Source organism: Hyla sarda, chromosome 1 (genome assembly GCF_029499605.1).
Source record: "Hyla sarda isolate aHylSar1 chromosome 1, aHylSar1.hap1, whole genome shotgun sequence".
NCBI classification, from domain to species: Eukaryota; Metazoa; Chordata; class Amphibia; order Anura; family Hylidae; genus Hyla; species Hyla sarda.
This window is the reverse complement of record NC_079189.1, coordinates 354,707,843-354,727,859: the sequence shown is the minus strand read 5'-3', so window position 1 is coordinate 354,727,859 and position 20,017 is coordinate 354,707,843. Positions and strand designations below refer to the sequence as shown.

Sequence of the window (20,017 nt, the reverse complement as noted above, 5' to 3'; positions counted from 1 at the left end):
GCTTTAATAAACTGTAAAACTGAATTCCTTCTTTCTGAAATATTTCAAGTAAAAGCACTTCAGACCTGGTAGGTTTCCTATTTTCAAAATTATTACTCCTTTATTGCAGTAATTTACAACAGGGAGAAAGAAAAACCCCTTTGTGTTATCGTCATTCTGCTGCGCTCTATATTTGAAGCCTGGCTCCCCAACGGAGATCACTCTATAGCGTAAACGGCAAACTGCTATTTTCACAGCAGGCAGAACAGCGTTCATCTTCAGAAAAGCGGCATTAATAAAAATGGGTCTGTAATAAACATGGAAATTCTGGTCAAAAGGTTACAAACTGGTGACGCTGCCATTTGCTTAAGTCGTTTTATACAATGAATTTTATGCTACAAAGATGCAAGCAGTACTTTTAATACCTATAATTTGCTTGGTCTTTCTTTTGGTTCCTCAGCCTGTACAATAGTACAATATATTTATATATATATATATATATATATTTCGAGGAATAATGTACCATGATCATCCTCACATACAAAATGAGCATTCTACAACACTTCTGCAGATGCCATGTATTTTATATAAATAGTGCTATCTTCAGTATTATAGCATTATGTACTCCTAAGAGCTATACTGATGACTGATCACTGCTATTATTGTCAATGGGGCCCTAAATGCACAGATTAAAGACCTAACACTTAAAATGCCATCAGTGGAAGGATAGGCGCTTCTAAAGCACAGTGCCATAAAGAACTACATTTATAGTACCTTTTCAGCATGTAGCTTTATAAGAGACCTTATAGTACCATAGAAGAAATGTCATTTGACAAGACTTTTAACACAATTCTATAATGCCAACAAATGAAATGTGGGGCTGAATTACTGTACTTTTCACTTTAATGATGTTTCTCTATTTTCTTCACACAGAATCAAAGTAGACATCTATCCGTGTTAAGGCTCTTGTCAGGCTATATAAATGTTTCATGTGGCCACACAAAAGCAGTAATATACACACACTATATATTACAAATAAAGTAAAAGTCAGCCTGATTCTCTGACCACTATTTACAATGCTAGGTAAACTACTTTGAGTTGGTCTTATAGCATTACCTTCATTAGTAAGAAAAAAAAATTATAAAATGTAAATCACATTTGCAAAGTTTTCTGCATAAATGCATGCTTTTTATAACCCTAAAGCAGCCATGTGGAACCTATATGGTGAAAATACACAAAAAAATAAGTTTATAAAATGACCAAATAGAAACCATTTTGCATATAAATAATAGTTTAGCACCTTGTCTTGCTTGTCACTGTGCATGGGAATGCTTCTCTTCTTAAAAGGGTACTCCACTCCCTAGTGTCCGGAACATTTAGTTCCGAATGCTGGGTGTGGGCTTCCGTAGTCAACCCGCCCCCTTGTGATGGCTTTGACATCACAAGGGGGTGGGGCAATCACAGAAGCACGCATCCAGCGATAGGAACTAAATGTTCAGGATGCTGGGGAGCGGAGTACCCCTTTAAAGACTGCAAGCTGTCTTGATCTTGTCTGTGCTCTTAGGCAGAGAATGGAAATAACCACATATCTCTCCCGCTCCTCTCAGATATTTTGGTCATTTTTTTTGATGGACCAAAAAGATTGGATTTTTAGGGTTCGTATGCAAAATTAAAAAGACAGAGACCTCTAGTGGCCATTTTTTAAACCCTTTTTTGCACATCTTTAGCAATCAAATGTTTTAAAGAAGGAGATAAAGAAAATTCTTAGTTTTTAAGAAAGTATCAAATGGAAAAAGGTATTTCTAACAACAGTAACACTTTAAGGTTGATCCTTATAACATTTGCTTTTTCATACAGGCTTCACTGAACTCCAAGTATAGGATACCACTACGCACACATATATATTTATTTATATAGCCCAATGTAGCACGACACACTATGCCCCTCTCGGCCTCCCCCCCCCCCCCCCGATCAGCCATTTCGCTATGTTGCAAGCACTGGCATGTATACAGAGAAAAGAACCGGAGGCAGACATCTCAATTCTTTGTGTAATTGCTGTGTTAGGTTACTACAGCTAAACATGGTCACTACACTAAGAATGGAGTAGATGCTCCATATACTGGTGTTATTTGGAGGAAGATCATGTGTTTTCCTTTAAATGTAAGAAATTTCAAGCACGTTGTACAACCAGCAGGATACTGACAAAATAAATAAGTTCTTATAATTCTTACCCCGTAATACTATGAGCCTGGTGGTCACACTGACTTCTCCAACACTGTTGGATGCAACACATTCATATATTGCGTCATCTCTTGGTGTTCTTAAAGGTTGTATTCTTAGAACGGAACCAGATCCATCATCAAATTCTATTACCTGTGGAAGGAAAGGAAAGCTGTCACAGTTGTTGTTGGCTCTATCGGTCACTCTAGCAATAATTGTTGTCATTATATTATTAGTCACTACTTTGAACATGGTTTTTTACAAGACACAACAATAATCTGGGAGAAAAGTGTATGTAGGAGTGGTTACATATGCAGTTAGATTGTTAAAGGGTACCTCTCATCAAAAAACTTTTGATATATTATAGATTAATGTATGCAGAATAACTTCACAATTGCATGTTATAAAAAAATATGCTTCTTTCTATTTAATTTTCCACTTTGAAGAAATGAGCACTAGGGGTCTCCCTACCAGTCCTGGCAGCAAGCATTTCAGACTCATGCTGGAGTCCTAAACACTATGAGCTGCCAGTCTGCTTTGTTCACAAAGGAGAACACTCAGAGCTGCCAGCCTGCTTTGTTCACAGCCTGTTTGGCTGTGAACAAAGCAGGCTGGCAGCTCTGAGTGTTTAGGACTCCAGCATGAGTCAGAAATGCTTGCTGACAGGACTGATTGGGAAAAATACAATAGAAAGAAGCATATTTTTCATTAACATGCTATTGGAAAGTTATTCAACATTCATTAATCTAAAATATATCAAAAGTTTATTTGATGAGAGGTACCCTTTAAATTTACAGTACATAAGATCCAAACCCAGATGTTGATGCAATATCAATATATTTTTCTGATCAGCCCGTTTAGCACCCCAGGGTACATGTTTCAGCATATATGACATCAATACACACCTGGTGCCAAATGTTTTTATTAAGAATTCTTCTTCTTCCTTTATCTGAGGAGGTTGTTTTTTACTTTGCATATTACTTTAGTTCATTTTATTCTATTCTTGTATATATCTAAACACATTTGCAAAAGTTTTACATCTCACCAAAACAATATAAGGCTCGGGTCACATTTACATTAGTTCTCCCTTGCTCTATCATTTTCAGACTAGCAAAGCAAAGCTAGTCCAAAGAGTCCTATAATAAGTCAATGAAATGCAAAGTGCATTGTAACAGATCTGTCATGGCCCCTGTTAAACAAAAACCATGAAGACAGTGTGGACTGAACCATAAAAAGAAAAGGATAATATGAAGTGCAATTGTATGTTGTACCATTCTTTTGTACTAAGTGCATTGTTTTATTGCCTGAGGAAGAGTTATATAGAGGTTGCTGTTATATACAATGCTTCCTGTGTGTTCCCATTGAAGAGGAAACAGAATGCCATAATAATAATTATTTTCATAAGAGGAAAGTTTTTTTCCCTTTATCTTTCCACAATGCATTTTCTTCTACCACAGAGGTTAGGGCACATTTCTACATTATAAAACTCCACATCCCTATCTATTTCTTAATGCTTTTCAAATTTCCAAATTCCAAATAAATAGTTGCTTTAATAGTTAAATATACTGGCAGTTCTATTGTGTTGGGTTCCTTTATGTGGCATGATTAGGAATACACATACCTGATAGTGGCATATGTCATGGAATATGGTCTAGGTTTAAATGACTAAATCTAGTAGTATAGTAATGGCAGGGGGACATGTGGCAATCTCTATGTAAATGAAATAGTACCATAAAACATTTATGTTGGGAATTTGGAATCAGTGTTTGACTACTTGTAGTAAACTCTATGAGAGCAAAGTGTTTATACACGTTTAAGCTGATAAAAGACTTGCATTCCCCAGGCAATGGATATATAATGTACACCAAGGAAATACCAGAGTATAATAATTGTGTTTAACAGAAGGCTGTGGTGGTGATTTATCTTTGACCACCATGGACTATTTTTAGGTCAGGGTGACAATGATTGATTAGTGCCACCACTTTACATTCTTTTCTCTTACTTGCCACCTGTCCTCCCACATAGTAGTGACAGCCACCTGTTGGGTCGACATCACTTGTTGTGGATATGTGGTCCTTAACAGAAACATGTGTTTGACCCATTGCTTGTAAACTCTAGTATAGAGGACAGTTTACATCAATTGATTACAGTTTATGACTACAAGAACAGGGTTTCATACAGAGCACCATGCTTATGCGGAACTAGGATGCATATGTGAAAACAATTTAAAATCAGTTGGGGAAGATCGCTCCGTGGCTGATGACAGGCAATACAGGGGCCGGAGTATCATGATGTCTCGTGGCTGCCACAACACCCCCTCCCATTTACTTGCATTGAGGGGGAGGGGCGTGACGTCACAAGGGGGCTGGCCAGTGATGTCACAATACTCCGGCCCCTGTATCGCCCATCATCAGCCAAGGAACGATCTTCACTCCGTGCAGCTGAAGAACAAGGGGTGCTGCGGGAGAGATTGCAGGTGTCTCCAGCAGCGGGACCCCACGATCAGACATCTTATCCCCTACCTTTGGATAGAGGATAAGATGTCTAGGGGCAGAGTACCCCTTTAAGTTCCAATTGCTAATGAAAGGTGAGGCAAAATGTAAATTAAACAGTAATTCATCATAATTTGGCTACATATACATATTATATATAAATACAGGGTGGGCCATTTATATGGATACACCTTAATAAAATGGGAATGGATGGTGATATTAACTTCCTGTTTGTGGCACATTAATATATGTGAGGGGGGAAACTTTTCAAGATGGGTGGTGACCATGGCGGCCATTTAGGAATGCTCGGACCTGACACCCATAATGTGGTGGTGCACCATCTTGCTGGAAAAACTCAGGGAACGTGCCAGGTCCGAGCATTCCTAGATGAAAAGTTTCCTGGAAAGTGGATTGGTCGTCGTGGGCCAGTTGAATGGCCCCCAAGGTCTCTCAATCTGACCCCCTTAGACTTTTATCTTTTGGGTCATCTGAAGGCAATTGTCTATGCTGTGAAGATACGAGATGTGCAGGACCTGAAACGGATACTGGAAGCCTGTGCTAGCATTTCTCCTGCGGTGTTGCTATCAGTGTGTGAAGAGTGGGAGAAGAGGGTTGCATTGACAATGCAACACAATGGGTAACACATTGAACACATTTTATAAGTGGTCAGAAACTTGTAAATAGCTCATGAAAGAATAAAGTTACGTTAAAACCAAACACATCATTGTTTTTCTTGTGAAATTCCCAATAAGTTTGATGTGTCACATGACCCTCATCCTATTGAAAAAACAAAAGTTGGATTCAAAATGGCCGACTTCAAAATGGCCACCATGGTCACCACCCCTCTTGAAATGTTTCCCCCCTCACATATACTAATGTGAGACAAACAGGAAGTTAATATCACCAACCATTCCCATTTTATTAAGGTGTATCCATATAAATGGCCCACTCTAAACAAACAAACATTAAATATTTATTTCATATAGTCATTTAACCCCTTAACAACCCAGGAAATTTACATTTTTGCATTTTCATTTTTTTTCCTTCTCTCTTTCTGAGAGCCAATTATTTTTCCATCTACAGAGACCTTTGAGGGCTTGTTTCTTGCAGGACAAATTGTTTTTTGTAAATCATTCTATAATAAAATATACTGTGAAACAGAAAACTCTGTGAGGTGAAAGAGGTTTTACTCTGTGTGGTTAAGTACCTCTACTTTTCACAAAACAATCAGATGTCTGGGAACTTTATTGCACAATAAGGTGTAAACACTAGGCTCCCAGCCCCCTAAGCTTGATTTATGCCCCTCAGTCTCATATTTATACAACCTGAACCTGATTCACTCCCCCTTAACCTTCTACTTACCGGGAAGCATGTTTGCGTGTGAGTGACTGTGTCTGTCTGTGTAGGGCTACCTCCGGTTGGGTCTCAGATGCACCCTCCTGTTTTGTTGAAGCTCCATTACTGCATATTGTGCTTCTAGGCTGTGTACTGAAATTGGTCTCTGGGACATTCGGAGTTTGCTGTTTATGTTTTACTTTGTTCCACCTCGGGTGGTGTTTGTTAATTAAATTGCAAAACTTTAAATAAATGCTTAAAATTTTTTTTTTCAAAAAAAGAACATAGTATGGCACACATCAACATGCATATGAGACTTTCTTGGAAGTATTGTGTAACCAAATATCAATAGAGATGGGATAAAAGCTATGTGTCAGACATTTGGATTAACTAGATGGTCTTCTTAAGAACTTATTAAGTAGGTAAGTAGCTCTCTACTGTAACTGCAGTAGGACTTCCAGGGAGCTGTACTGTGGAAAGTCTTATATCATGAACTGTGTATATGGGTAACACCACCACAACTCCATGCATGTGTAATCTTTGTCGGAGGAACAGAACAATGGACTTAATACCTCAAATCTCTGGTTGCTGACTTTCTTTCCCTTTTTATTCCAAACTATTTTCGGTCTGGGGTCTCCCGTAGCTTGACAAATAAAAGAGGCAACTCCCCCTGACACTCCTGTTTGATCAACAGGGCTTCTTGTAAACCTTGGTGGAGCTAGAAAAAAAAGAGTGATAATATTAGGACATAAACATGAACATTGTGAAAAATATGGCAAAACACATGAAGACAAGGTTTCTACAACCTACTGCATTTCTGAAACTTTGTTACGCTAAGTTGGTAAAATGATCAACCTATTAATTTTTTATTTATTTTTTTTTTGGGGGGGGGGTTAATTTTCCGCTTGTCCCATTTTACAAAAAACAATAACAAATCCCTGCGATTTCCACGGCCAGATGACTTCCCGTCATAAGGCAATTAGTCAGGAGACTGTTCCCCTACCGTTTTCATGTTGTGAATTGAAGGAAAGAGACTACAGTGTGAAGTATTAACTTGACATGTGTCCCTAGTAATTCATGAAGCATGACATACTGTAAGCTCACTAAAGTAATGCGGTCACATCACAGTCAGAAGAAAAAAATGCAGCAATAAAATAAAGGATTAAAAAAATGCTCATGTGCTGGTAGGGTTGACTGTTATTCTCTGCTTTCAGCTGTTAGAAGTGTCTACAGAGTAATCTATTTGGTTTCTCAGTACAAACTTCAGTGTAAAGTTGTATATATGAAGATTGCCTGTATATGGTAAGTCTGGCAACGATTTGTTTCATGATTTCAGATTTCCAGTCTATACTCATAAAGATGGACCACATAAGTCAATCCTCCAATTCTCTTACAGACAAAATCTCCAAGTTAATATATGGCCTGATAAGGGTATAATAAAGAAGAACAAAAGTAGTATTTTAGACTTCCTTCTATTTGGTAATTGCATCTAAGACCTTTTTGGGTATCCATAAGTATAAATAAGGTGAGGACTTGTAAAACAAAAACGAAAGTAGTAGATTGTTTTGGTGGGATACAAGCAGGGTCGGCGTTAGGGCGGGGCAATCAGGGCAATTGCCCAAGGCCCCCATCCCCAGGGGGCTCCCTGCGGGCTGCTTAGTGGTGGATCCAGGGGGGCCATCTGCCACTGAACAGCCCGCAGGGGGCCCCGTCACATTCGGGACATCCCTGTGTCCCGAAAGATCTTTTTGGGACACAAGGATGTCCCGGTTACCTTCTGCAGCCCATGTTAAAACGCAGGGGCCGCCAGGAGGTAGCGCACGTAGCTTCGTTAGCTTCGGGGCTCCGACCACCGCCTCCTCTGGTCCAGGGACCTACTTCTATGGCCTATAGGCCATAGCAGTAGATAATGACCCCAGACCGGAGGAGCGGTGGACGGAGCACTGAAGTAGCGCAGTACACAGGCATACAGCCTCCAGCCATACACTGTATATGGCTGAAGGTTGTATGTCTGTGGGGGCAACTATACTGCACCTAATGTGAGGGAGCTATACTGCACCTAATGTGGGGGAACTACAACCTAATGTGGGGGAACTATACTGCACCTAATGTGGGGAACTATACTGCACCTAATGTGGGGGAACTATACTGAACCTAATGTGGGGGAACTATAAAGCACCTAATGTGGGGGAACTATACTGCACCTAATGTGGGGGACTATACTGAGCCTAATGTGGGGGACTATACTGCACCTAATGTGGGGAACAATACTTCACCTAATGTGGGGGAACAATACTGCCAACCTAATGTGGGGAACTATACTGCCAACCTAATGTGGGGGAACTATATTGCCAACCTAATGTGGGGGAACTATACTGCCAACCTAATGTGGGGGGAACTATACTGCCAACCTAATGTGGGGGGAAACTATGTGGGGGAACTATACTGCCAACCTAATGTGGGGGAACTATACTGCCAACCTAATGTGGGGGGAACTATACTGCCAACCTAATGTGGGGGGAACTATACTGCCAGCCCAATGTGGGGGAAACTATACTGCCAGCCAAATGTGGGGGAACTACACTGCCAACCTAATGTGGGGGACCTATACTGCCAACCTAATGTGGGGGAACTACAACCTTATGTGGGGGAACTATACTGCCAAACTAATGTGGGGGGACTTATACTGCCAGCCTAATTTGGGGGAACTACAACCTAATGTGGGGGAACTAAACAAAAATAAAATTGTACTGTTCTGATAACTCTTTAATTTTTATGTATATGGGGATGTATGAGGGTCATTTTTTGCGCTGTGATTTGTAGTTTTTATCTGTACCATTATTGAAAAACAACTGAAAAGTCCCATCAAAACTGATAGGACTTTTCAGTTGTTTTTCAAGATATTTTTTATGGTATTTGAAGTGACCAAAAAACTTGAAAATCTGGTTAGTGCACTATTACGACTTTTGGTTCCCCACTTTTGATTTAGCCCAGGGCCATGCTAAGCCTAAAACCGGCCCTGGATACAAGAAGTACACTGGAAGTAATGCCCAAAAGGAATTCTCCTGTTTTGATATCAATATCAAAAGCAGAGACAGACATAATACCACAAATAAGAGAACTGGATACAAGTCAGAATGTAGTGGAAGAAACAGTTCTATTTCTTGAGCCATGCTCCTAGCTACCATACACATTTTATAACTGCACCAAATTGGTTTAGTGGTTTTATATCACTATTAGAAATGAGTGAACTTTAGAAAAGTGGTTCTACTGGTTCATCTAAAAACCTTGTATGAGCTGTTTTAAGGTAAAGTAAATTTCAAAGTTATGACAAGATGAATGGCTATGGGCAAACGGATGGTACCCAGTGGTACCTAACAAGTTGAAAAAAGGCATTGCAGTAGCAGACATTTTATGCTTTTTAAAATTAATGTAAAAAAAAAAGATCCCTTTTTCGAGGCAGATGCCTCCCAGTGTCTATATGCAATATTATATTAGAAACACAAAGGGAGCCAGCACTGGATGACCACTGGGGATGTGCCCGTAATCCACCCGAACGCCAAAGACGGGTACACTTCACACTCTCTCCAAAGGAAACAGCAGCAATCGCCAGGTCCAGTATAGTAGCAAACTGATATTTATTGTATCAATAACAGCAACGTTTCGGCTAAAAGTGAGCATTGAGAAAGGCTCACTTTTAGCCGAAACGTTGCTGTTATTGATGCAATAAATATCAGTTTGCTACTATACTGGACCAGGCGATTGCTGCTGTTTCCTTTGAAGAGAGTGCAATATTATATTAGTTTGAATTGTTTTTATTTGGTTTACAAAATTAACATTTACAGTAATAACATCTACAGTAATAACATGTAAGAACATAAACCCGTTTACACAAAATCAGATACATGTATGTGGTGATTAGGGATGACTTCCCACATCACCATGTACATGTACCTGATAACTTTAAACTGTCACAGCGCCGCCGGGCACTGTGACAGTTTATTGAGACTAACTGTGCTGCACAGCTGGGCCTCCCTGAAGCCGGCCAGGGACCATTCGCAGCGGTCCCCGGACGTCGATCGCTGCTATTGGTCCGTCAGTACAGACGGACCAATAGAAGGATATTGCGGGGGTCTCCTCCTTCCCCCGCTCCTCCATCGCTTCACACAGTGAAGCGATCAGTGGTGAGGGGGGGCCCGTCAGAGGAGGCCACCCACTGTGCTTCGATCCTGAGTTAACCATGTAGATGCTGCGACCACAGCGTCTATTAGGGTAACAGAGGGAGGGAGCTCCCTCTGTCACCGATCGGCACTCTGCAAAGTGATAGCAGAGCACCGCTGTCATGGCAACAGGAGGATCAGTCACTACCATAAGGTAGAGACTGATCTATCCTATGTCTGTCAGTGTAACACTGACAGTCATAGGTATAATTCAAAGGAGATTGTGTGTACTCCATTGAATTATGTGTATAATAGTTTAAAAAAATGTAGAAGGTGAAAAAAAAAAGAAAGAATGTAAAAAAAATAAAAAATGAGGCTTGTAATCTTCATCATAGGTACACTTCAACTATGAGAGACAGAATGGGGGGGAAAGAATACAGGAAATCACATTGAAGGATTTCTAATTCATTTATTGATAAATTCCTCTGTAAAATAAGTATTTGGACACCTAAAAACAAGCAAGATTTCTGACTCTAACAGACCTGTAACTTCTTCTTTAAGAGTCTCCTCTGTCCTCCACTCGTTACCTGTATTAATGACACCTGTTTGAACTTGTTATCAGTATAAAAGACACCTGTCCACAACCCCAAACAGTCACACTCCAAACTCAACTATGGCCAAGACCAAAGAGCTGTCAAAGGACACCAGAAACAAAATTGTAGACCTGCACCAGGCTGGGAAGACTGAATCTGCAATAGGCAAGCAGCTTGGTGTGAAGAAATAAACTGTGGGAGCAATTATTAGAAAATGGAAGACATACAAGACCACTGATAATCTCCCTCGATCTGGGGCACCATGCAAGATCTCACCCCGTGGTGTAAAAATGATCACAAGAATGGTAAGCAAAAATCCCAGAACCACACGGGGGGACCTAGTGAATGGTCCTGGAGTGGCCTAGCCAGTCTCCAGATCTCAACCCATAGAAAACCTTTGGAGGGAGTTGAAAGTCTGTGTTGCCCAGTGCTGTGTTGCCTAAAACATCACTGCTCTAGGGGAGATCTGCATGGAGCAATGGGCCAAAAAAACAGCAACAGTGTGTGAAAACCTTGTGAAGACAGAACTTTTGTTATTGACCAAATACTTATTTTTCACGACAATTTGCAAATAAATTCTTTAAAAATCAGACAATGTGATTTAATGGATTTTTTTTCTCATTATGTCTCTCATAGTTGAGATATACCTATGATGAAAATTACAGGCCTCTCAGATCTTTTTAAGTGGGAGAACTTACACAATTGGCTGACTAAATACTTTTCCCCCCACTGTATATATATACACCCCAAAACATAGCAAAAAATAGTCCCCCCAATAACGTCAACATGTCCTCACACAATTGTGTCAGTGAAAAATTTTTAAAGTTACGGCTCACAGAATACGGCTACTTACAAACATGATTTTTATTTTTACAAAAATAGTTCTTATGCTATAAACTAGGGATTAATTATGCTATAAATTAAGAATTTGGCGATATGATTCGAATCACGATACCAGTGTGGCGATTCGATATATCCCGATATATCGCGATACCGTCTAGGTGACGATACATCACGATATATCTTGATTCCGTCTAAAAAACAATGTCTTTTACACTTTTATTAAAACTTTATTTTTATTTTATTTTTTATACACTTTATTAGTTTTTTAGAAATCACTAGATTCCTCAGACAGATGAATAGAGTTCTATTGAACTCCATTGATCTGCGATCCATTGATAGAGCCTGGTCCAGCCAGGCTCTATCAATGACAGAGCCACGGAGAGCAGGGAAGCAGAGGTAAGCCCTCTGGCTACCTCCACAGTGGATCGCCCGCCCGCGATTGCGCTGCGGGGGGGGGTTGGGCTATCCACCCCACTAGCCCACCAGGGAGCATTCACAGATCCCTTTAGATGCTGCTGTCAGCTTTGACAGCGGCGATCTAAAGGGTTAATAGCCAGCCGCGGCGATCGCCGAATGCTGGCTATTAGCGGCGGCCCCCGGTTACTGAGAACAGCCGGGGGCTGCAGAGTATGGAGCGGGCACGAGTCGGGAGCCCGCTCCATACACACTGCAGAGCACCGCATGCTGGATATTAGCGGTGGTGATGCATTAGCGGCCCCCGGCTATTGAAATCAGCAGGGGGCCGCAGTGTATGGAGCGGGCACGAGTCGGAACCCGCTTCATACACCCAGAGCGACGCCGCGTCAGATCCGGCTGACAAAATGTGGAACTTGTATCTCTTGATGCCCGGGACATGCTGTTCCGGGCGTCAGGAGATACAAATTCCACATCACTAAAAGAATTGATTCAAAAATATTTTGAATCGATTCAGTATCGGCAAGTGAAAAATCGCGATAATCGCGCAAATCGATTTTTTCTTACATCCCTACTATAAATGAACTAAAATGTAAAAATATATATATAAATTTGGTATTGCCATAATAGTATCAAACTGCAGAGTAAAGTTAACATGTTCTTTATACTGCACGACAAACGACCTAAAAAAAATTAATAAAAAATCAACTGCAGAATAGATTTTTTTTTATGTATGCCACCTCATGAAAAATAAAATAAAAACGATTAGAGTGTCACCTGTACCCCAGAATGGTACCAATGAAAGCCTTAACATTTCTCTTAAAAATGTTTTTGCACCCCAAGACCTTTGTAACTTTATATGATGCCAGAAAAATATCCTAAACTAAAAGGAGGCCCCATAATCCACACAGCACTCCATCATGTCTGAGGCCTGTGTGAGAAACATAGCGCACAAAGGCCACATATGGGATATTTCTACGCACATCAGAATTTGTGGAATAAATGTTGAGTTGTATTTCTTTGTAAACACCTACTGTATTGCAGAAAAAACATGGATTGAATTGAAAAATCTGCAAAAAAAAAAAAAATACATTTTAATATTCCTCCTCCACTTTGCTTTCATTTCTGTGAAACACCTTAAGGGTTAGTAAACTTCCTCAAAGGGGTATTCCAGGAAACAACTTTTTTTTTAATATCAAATAGCTCCCGAAAGTTAAACAGATTTGTAAATTACTTCTATTAAAAAATCTTAATCCTTTCAATAATTATCAGCTGCTGAATTTGAGTTGTGGTTTTCTGTCTGGCAACAGTGCTCTCTGCTGACATCTCTGCTTGTCTTGGGAACTGCACAGAGTAGAAGAGGTTTGCTATGGGGATTTGCTTCTAAACTGGGCGGTTCCCAAGACACGTATCATCAGAGAGCACTTAGACAGAAAATAACAACTCAACTTCAGCAGCTCATAAGTACTGAAAGGCTTAAGATTTTTTTTATAGAAGTAATTTACAAATCTGTTTAACTTTCTGGAGCCAGTTGATATATATAAAAAAAAATGTTTCCTGGATAATCCCTTTAATGTGATTCTGACTACTTTAACCCCTTAAGGACGCAGGACGTAAATGTACGTCCTGGTGAGGTGGTACTTAACGCACCAGGACGTACATTTACGTCCTAAGCATAACCGCGGGCGTCGGAGCGATGCCCGTGTCATGCGCGGCTGATCCCGGCTGCTGATCGCAGCCAGGGACCCGCCGGCAATGGCCGACGCCCGCGATCTCGCGGGCGTCCGCCATTAACCCCTCAGGTGCCGGGATCAATACAGATCCCGGCATCTGCGGCAGTTCGCGATTAAAATGAACGATCGGATCGCCCGCAGCGTTGCTGCGGGGATCCGATCATTCATAACGCCGCACGGAGATCCCCTCTCCTTCCTCCATGCGGCTCCCGGCGTCTCCTGCTCTGGTCTGTGATCGAGCAGACCAGAGCAGGAGATGACCGATAATACTGATCTGTTCCATGTCCTATACATAGAACAGATCAGTATTAAGTATTAGCAATCATGGTATTGCTATGAATAGTCCCCTATGGGGACTATTCAAGTGTAAAAAAAAATGTAAAAAAATTTAAAAGTAAAAGTAAAAAAAATGTGAAAAATCCCCTCCCCCAATAAAAAAGTAAAACGTCCGTTTTTTCCTATTTTACCCCCAAAAAGCGTAAAAAACATTTTTTATAGACATATTTGGTATCGCCGCGTGCGTAAATGTCCGAACTATTAAAATAAAATGTTAATGATCCCGTACGGTGAACGGCGTGAACGAAAAAAATATTAAAAAGTCCAAAATTCCTACTTTTTTAATACATTTTATAAAAAAAAAAATTATAAAAAATGTATTAAAAGTTTTTTATATGCAAATGTGGTATAAAAAAAAAGTACAGATCATGGCGCAAAAAATGAGCCCCCATACCGCCGCTTATACGGAAAAATAAAAAAGTTATAGGTCATCAAAATAAAGGGATTATAAACGTACTAATTTGGTTAAAAAGTGTGTGATTTTTTTTAAGCGCAACAATAATATAAAAGTATATAATAATGGGTATCATTTTAATCGTATTGACCCCCAGAATAAAGAACACATGTCATTTTTACCAGAAATTGTACGGCGTGAAAACAAAACCTTCCAAAATTAGCAAAATTGCGTTTTTCGTTTTAATTTCCCCACAAAAATAGTGTTTTTTGGTTGCGCCATACATTTTATGATATAATGAGTGATGTCATTACAAAGGACAACTGGTCGCGCAAAAAACAAGCCCTCATACTAGTCTGTGGATGAAAATATAAAAGAGTTATGATTTTTAGAAGGCGAGGAGGAAAAAATGAAAACGTAAAAATGAAATTGTCTGAGTCCTTAAGGCCAAAATGGGCTGAGTCCTTAAGGGGTTAACCTCTAAGCCCGTTCCCGGTGTGAAAAACAGGGTCACGCCGTGAACCCGCATCACACCAGGTCGGTCTCGGCTGCTAACGATAGCCGGGACCCTGGGCTAACAGCGTGTGGCACCGATCAGACGCGGCGATCAAAGTTGACCGCTGCGTCTGAAAACAAAAGTAAACAGTTCCCGGCAGCTCAGTCGGGCTGATCGGGACATCACGATAAAATCGCGATGTTCCGATCAGCTGGGACGCAGGCGGAGGTCTCCTTACCTCTCTCCGCGGCGTCCGATCGTCGATTGATTGCTCCAAGCCTGAGCTACAGGCTTGAGCAATCAAGACCCTATCTGACTGATCCGTGCAGAGCTATGGCTTTGCAGGGATCAGCATATGAGATCAGTGTGTGCAGTGTTATAGGTCCCTATGGGAGCTATAACACTGCAAAAAAAAAGTGAAAAAAAAAGTTAACAGAGGTCATTTAACCCAATCCCTATTAAAAGTTTGAATCACCCCCCTTTTCCCATAAAAAAAACTGTGTAAATAAAAATAAACATATGTGGTATCGTCGCGTGCGAAAATGTCCGAACTATAAAAATATATCATTAATTAAATTGCACGGTCAATGGCGTGCGCGCAAAAAAATTTCAAAGTCCAAAATAGTGTATTTTTGGTCACTTTTTATATAATGAAAAAATGAATAAAAAGCGATCAAAAAGTCAGATCAATACAAAAATGGTACTGATAAAAACTTCAGAACACGGCGCAAAAAATGAGCCCTCATACCGGCCTGTACGTGGAAAAATAAAAAAGCTATAGGGGTTAGAAGATGAGAATTTTTTACATATACATTTTCCTGCATGTAGTTATGATTTTTTCCAGAAGTACGACAAAATCAAACCTATATAAGTAGGGTATCATTCTAACTGTATGGACCTACAGAATAAAGATAAGGTGTCATTTTTACCGAAAAATGCACTGCATAGAAACGGAAGCCCCCAAGAGTCCTTAAGGGTTAAGGTGTGAAGTTAAGGGGTGAAGTTTTTAAAACGGATTGATTTATGGGGGGTATCTAACATACAGGCCCCTTAATTCCACTTCAGAACTGAACTGGTCCCTGAAAAATCAGATTTTGACATTTTCTTGAAAATCTGGAAAATTGCTGCTAACAACTTATAAACCCTCTAACATTCTAAAAGTAAAAGAATGTTTATCAAATGATGGGAACATAAAGTAAACATATTGTAGATATGAATTAATCATTAATTTTGGTATGACTATCGAACGAGCAGAAAATGTAAAAATTAGAAAAATGCTCATTTAAAAATATTTTGCTAAACTTTTTAACGAAAACCCTCTAAACATATCAATCAAAATTTACCATTAATGTAAAGTACAATATGTTACGGAAAAAAATAATCTCTGAATCACTTTCATAAGTAAAAGCCTTCACGCCCATCCCATAGACTTGCATAGCGGGGGCAGGGGGTGACGCCACACGGGGGGCGGAGTCGCAACGTCACAATACTCCGGCCCTGTGGTCGCCACCTGGCTGTTTGTGGGCTGGCACCGCGGCGTGCAGCTCAAACAGGTGGGTGGCGAATACAAGATTTCAGGGGCCCCCAGCGGCGGGACCCCCACGGTGAGACATCTTATCCCCTATCCTTTGGATAGGGGATAAGATGTCTCAGGACTGGAGTACCCCCCTAGGTCAAAAGAGGCTAAGGAGTAAAGAGGTTAAAGAAGAAAAAAATTGCATCAAATGTTTTCAAATCAACAAGTAAAACAGATTTGTAAATTACTTCTATTTCAAAATCTTAATCCTTCCAGTACTTATTAGCTGCTGTATACTACAGAGAAATTTGTGAAGTTCTTTTCAATTTGACAACAGTGCTCTCTGCTGACACCTCTGTCCATGTCTTGAACTGTCTAGAGTAGAAGCAAATCCCCATAGCAAACCTCTCCTGCTCTAAACAGTTCCTGACATGGACAGAGGTGTCAGCAGAGAGCACTGTGGTCAGACCGGAAAGAACTTCACAAATTTCTCTGTCGTATATCCATAGCATATAGCAGCTGATAAGTACTAGTAGGGTTCTGCCATTTCAATGAACACCTATCTACAACATATAGTGCATTTCTGTTCTCTGCTAAGCTATTGACTGTCACTTACAACTTAAGGTCAGCAGGTTCACATTAGGCTTATGCTTTATCCAACCTTTCAATCTGCTCTCAAGAGCTGCAAATATATCTCCTGCTTCTCAATGAAATCTTCTTCCCTGCACTCCTGCTGCAAACTGGTCTTTGCTATAAGTATCACCATCTATCAAACCCTTCTTATCGTAAGTGTCACAGTGTATGGGAAGATTGGTTTTAAAATGAGAAACTCCAAGGGGGCACTGCAGATGAAGTGCTTCTAGATAATGCCAACAGTAGAAGCATTATATCAGTTTTGGTTCAGTTTGTTCACTATAATAGAATATTATATAATATGCAAAATTATTAAAATTATACCATGTATAGTTATTATTGATTATAAAGATCACAGTGGAGGCAAAGTATGTTACCCATCACTTGTATCCCTGTATCGTAAAGGAAATTTGCTATTTAAGACATTTTTAAATAATTGTATTTCTAATTTTCCATTTTACTATCTATGATTTTAAAATAATAATGAACACTTGCAGTTTTCAATCTGGCCACTAGGCCTTAAACTTAGCAAACACTTCCTGTTTTGTCTGTGATGATAAGGAAGCAGCTGGAAAGTGATCAGTGTAGCATTACAGTGAAAGTTAAAGGGGTACTCCACTGCTCAGTGTTCGGAAGTACCCCTTTAACATCAGTATATAAATAAGACAGGAACTCCCCAATAGCTATGGCACACAGCTTAGCCTCCCCCTCCCCCTGTGGAATGACCTTTAAGGCTATGTTCACACGTTGGAATTTCTGAGCTCAGATTCCTTTCTGCCAATTTGGCAGCAATTTTTGTGTAGTTTTGCAGATTCCTTGGTGGAATTTGTGCAGAATTAATGCAAAATATCTTGCGTTCACCACACAAATTCCGACTGTCACTAGGACCACTCATAAATAAGCCATCTCATAGATGGCAATGCACTTTAGAGCAAAATCTGAAGAAAGATTAGACATGTCTATTCTTCCTGCGGTTGCTGAAATCTTGACTTCTGTGGCAGAAATATGCCATGGAAATTCTGCCGAGAACACAGTGCAGCAGAATCCCACTAGTATGAAAGGGACTCCCCTGCAGCGGAATGTTCGTGCTGCATATTCTGGCGGAATTCAGCACGGACATTCCACCATGTGAACATACCCTGAGGTTATGTTCACAAGGCAGAATTTCCATGAAGAATCACAATAAAAATTCAGCTTGGAAATTCTGCTACATGAAGTTAACATTGAGGTGAATTACATTTCCACTGTCCCATTAACACGACAGATATTCGCTGTGAAAATTCTGCATTCCAGATTCTGCAAAAACATTAAAGCTGTCAAAAGTTTTTTGCAGAATTCCTCAGCAGAGTCCATTAAAGTCAATAGAACTCTGAATTCCATCCGGAATCGGTGTGTTCAGCACAAGAAATTCTGCATACATTCAGCACATATTCCATGCATACTCCACACAGGATTTGCAAAACTGCAGAAAATCCCCCGCCAGCTTGGCAGACAGAAATCTGGGTGGAAGTACAGAAATCCCATTGTGTAAACATAGCCTAATAAGTATAAAGAGAATTTTTTTTAAAATACTTTTTGAAGGCGTTCATAGCCTATAATACCTGTGTACTAGATGTTTATTCCATAAATCAAATGATGTCTAAGGCCGATATCACACTCCAGAAATCCAGAGGATGGCAGAAATGGGCAGAAATGCAGAGGATGGACAGTGCCATCTGAATTAGACATCAGCGCTAAGACCGCATGGACATTATTGATCCTCATGGACGGCAATGTATTGTGCGTGGTGTTCCCCGAAAGAAAGTTCATTCTTTAGGCAGAAGCATTTCAGCGTCGGAAGGCTCGGCAGTTGAAATTCTGTAGAGTGTACTTTTACAGTAATGGGGCTGCAATGGAACTTCCAAGCAACATTTCTAAATTCTGCTCGGAAATTTTGTAGGGTGAATTCGGCCTTACTGTAGATGTACCTAAAATGTTGGAAAATAGTGTGCAGCATATGCCTCTCCCTTCTCTGTAACATACGAGAGGCACAATGGATCATGTCAAACACTTTGTACAGTCCTGACTGCGACTTTAAGCACTTGGTGACAGGATTTACATCTCCTGGCCTGCTTCCTGCCATTTCAGAGGCCATTCTGCCCACAGATTTAGCTTTGAAAGGAAATCATTGATACCTTAATCTATAAAAGGAAATCATATGGATGCCTTAATCTGAAGAGAACTTGTTCTGCTAGTATTTATAGGTGTACTATAGGACTATCATAATCAATAAATAATAAACCTTGTCTGATGGCAAAAATAATCAGACATTTGTCAAAATGACAGGAATATGACTATTATCTTCAAATTTTATCTATTCCTTTAAATGTGTCTTATAGTAAACCAATACAATAAAATATAGTGATGAAGTCAAAATCATATACACTCAAATCCCAGTTATAGCCTAAACTGTGTGAGGTTTATTATTGTAGAAGAGAGATCTATCAAAAGTGTATCTCTCTGTCAAGTGGCAGCTGCTAAAAGTACCTTGCTTACTCATAAAAAGCTGAGAGTCCTTCGTATTTTCCCCCATAATATGAAGAAGCAGCAACTGACACAAAGGTCTGCAGCATTTAATCTTGCTGACTCCATTGCTCACATCGAACCACAGCGGCTTGGCTCTCTAGTGGCACGTACAATTACTACTGTCATAAGTCATTGTACTACAGCATTCCTAAATGTGAACAGCAACTACAGTGAAACCTCTTCAAGGGACCAACTCTGAGAAGACCATAACCTTATCCAGACCAGATTTTGTGTGCCAGATTTTTTAGTTGACCTTATATTTTGCATAGGAACTGTTTTCTTTGAGAAGAACGCCCACATAGAAGTCC

The 20,017-nt window shown here is 40.1% G+C and overlaps 1 protein-coding gene across 42 annotated transcripts in view; it reads right to left on the bottom strand.

Moving 5' to 3' along the window:
- PTPRD (protein tyrosine phosphatase receptor type D) overlaps positions 1–20,017 on the bottom strand; it is a 1,959,121-nt gene that overhangs the window by 239,322 nt on the left and 1,699,782 nt on the right. For 24 of the 42 annotated variants that reach the window (XM_056521489.1, XM_056521518.1, XM_056521786.1 and 21 more), the window contains exons 11-12: positions 6,599–6,744; positions 2,211–2,352 (exon numbers count right to left, since the gene is read on the bottom strand). In XM_056521489.1, coding sequence (XP_056377464.1) covers positions 2,211–2,352; positions 6,599–6,744 — 288 coding nt within the window. Of the gene's footprint in view, positions 1–2,210; positions 2,353–6,595; positions 6,745–20,017 lie in introns of all 42 variants that reach the window. The other 18 variants (XM_056521458.1, XM_056521449.1, XM_056521479.1 and 15 more) reach the window with 1 other exon arrangement.